Below are 1,857 nucleotides of genomic sequence, written 5' to 3' on the forward strand. Positions count from 1 at the left end.
TACAAATAATTCTTAATCATTTTGATGTTAATAATCTTACTACACATCTTATTTACTGATGGTTGCTTAGAAGTAAATAAAACAGGTCACTATTTTGATTTTTTATTAGAGATCAAATATGTTTTGTTTTTTATATTAAGAGGTCATCACAGCCAGCGTTGTCAAATAAATAAGTAAAAACTCAGTAAATGTTAAAGTATATGTTTACTCGTAACAGAAAAAATACCAGCCAACTAAAAGGTTAACTTTCAAAGCTCTAATAATTCAAAGTAAGACTAAATAGCAAACTCAATGCTAATGGTTGATTCAAATGTTAGTGACTGAATTATTAACTCAGCATTTACGGTTTCAACAAAAATTGCTGATCAAACCTTCATGATAAACTCACAGAATTTTCTGAGTGAAATTACAATGATAACCCATCATGATATAAACTTTATACTTCATGAAAGTTTATACTTTTTAGCCATATATTTTGTATAGACTAATAAATAAAATTAAGTATCTGCTAAAATCTCATCCTTTACCATTTTGACCCCGTTTTCTAAGTCGAGCTTGGGTCTTGGGGTTGGCAGTAAGCAGGTAGTCATGGATGACATCAAAATCTTGATACAATGGAAACACCTGGCAGATTACAAGAACATTTAGCTTGAAGTCAGTATTAAATATATTCAAACTGTGATCTAACTTTGTACCTACTTTGTTACATATTATAAAACCTTGACGATTGAATTACATCGAATCCCCCTCGAAAGAATACCAAATCACTTTCAAAACACAAGTTACCCAACATGAACTCAACCCCACATTGCTGCATGCGGAATAAATCAAACATATTCTTACTGAATCACTTGGCAGATGTCCCACTAAGAACTTTCTCTTACGACTGTCTTGAGCTAACCTGTCACCAGTGTTAATGCCCATCCTTCGACAGACACACTGCAATAAAAAAAATTCAAAAATTTTTAATCTACAAAAAATTATTATTTTTTATTTATTCCACAAAATTTAAAATTTCTTATGAAGGGGTATATTACACCCTTCAATAAAATCATTCACACACTAATATTCATACCAAAAACATCGTAACTTCAGCGACACCATCAAAGCTGTTTTTCTATCATACAATATAATGTATATAAAAAAAGTACTATAAAACATTTATAAGAACATGAATTTTAATACATTCTCAGACAAAACAGGACAAACAGAATTTATATTCTCTGATAGGTTTAATAAATACAGTGCTTTAAGTGTAATCGTAAGGGCATAATACAAAGTACTAAAATAAGTACTGAAGTAAATATTGACATTATGAAGTGAAATTTTATTTGGTCTATCTGTGCTCTGTCCACCATAGGCATTGAAACCCAATTTTTAGTGTCTAAAGCCTGAGACTTATTGCTAAGTCACAGTGAACTTTGATATGCATACTAACATTACATAGTAAAGCATGTATTGAGGCTAGAATCTCATGTTATGAAGTGTAATTAAATAGCATAATGCAGTGAGCTTAATAAGTGAAGTTTAATAGTGCAGTGAGGTTATGATGTGAAATTTAATACATTGTTATTTTAAGTTTAGTAGTGTTATACAGTGAGGTTAGGAAGTGAAGTTTACTAGTGTTATATAGTAAAGTTAGTTAATGAAGTTTAGTAGAGTATTATAAAGAAGTTAGGAAGTGAAGTATAGTGTAGTGTTATACAGTGAGATTAGGAAGTGAATTTTAGTACAGTATTATATCGTAAGGTTAGGAAGTGAAGTTTAGTACAGTAGTATATAGTAAGGTTAGGAAGTGCAGTTTAGTACAGTAGTATATAGTAAGGTTAGGAAGTACAGTTTAGTACAGTAGTATAT

General features: G+C 30.2%; 1 protein-coding gene across 1 annotated transcript in view; it reads right to left on the reverse strand.

The window, feature by feature from the left end:
• Positions 1-516: 516 nt before the first annotated feature.
• The window catches only part of LOC106456967 (TRPL translocation defect protein 14-like), a 33,448-nt gene continuing 32,107 nt past the window's right edge, over positions 517-1,857 (reverse strand). The window contains exons 9-10 of the mRNA XM_022382772.1: positions 844-939; positions 517-624 (exon numbers count right to left, since the gene is read on the reverse strand). Coding sequence (XP_022238480.1) covers positions 517-624; positions 844-939 — 204 coding nt within the window. The remainder of the gene's footprint in view (positions 625-843; positions 940-1,857) is intronic.

The sequence above is a fragment of the Limulus polyphemus genome, unplaced genomic scaffold (genome assembly GCF_000517525.1).
Source record: "Limulus polyphemus unplaced genomic scaffold, Limulus_polyphemus-2.1.2 Scaffold276, whole genome shotgun sequence".
Taxonomy (NCBI): domain Eukaryota; kingdom Metazoa; phylum Arthropoda; class Merostomata; order Xiphosura; family Limulidae; genus Limulus; species Limulus polyphemus.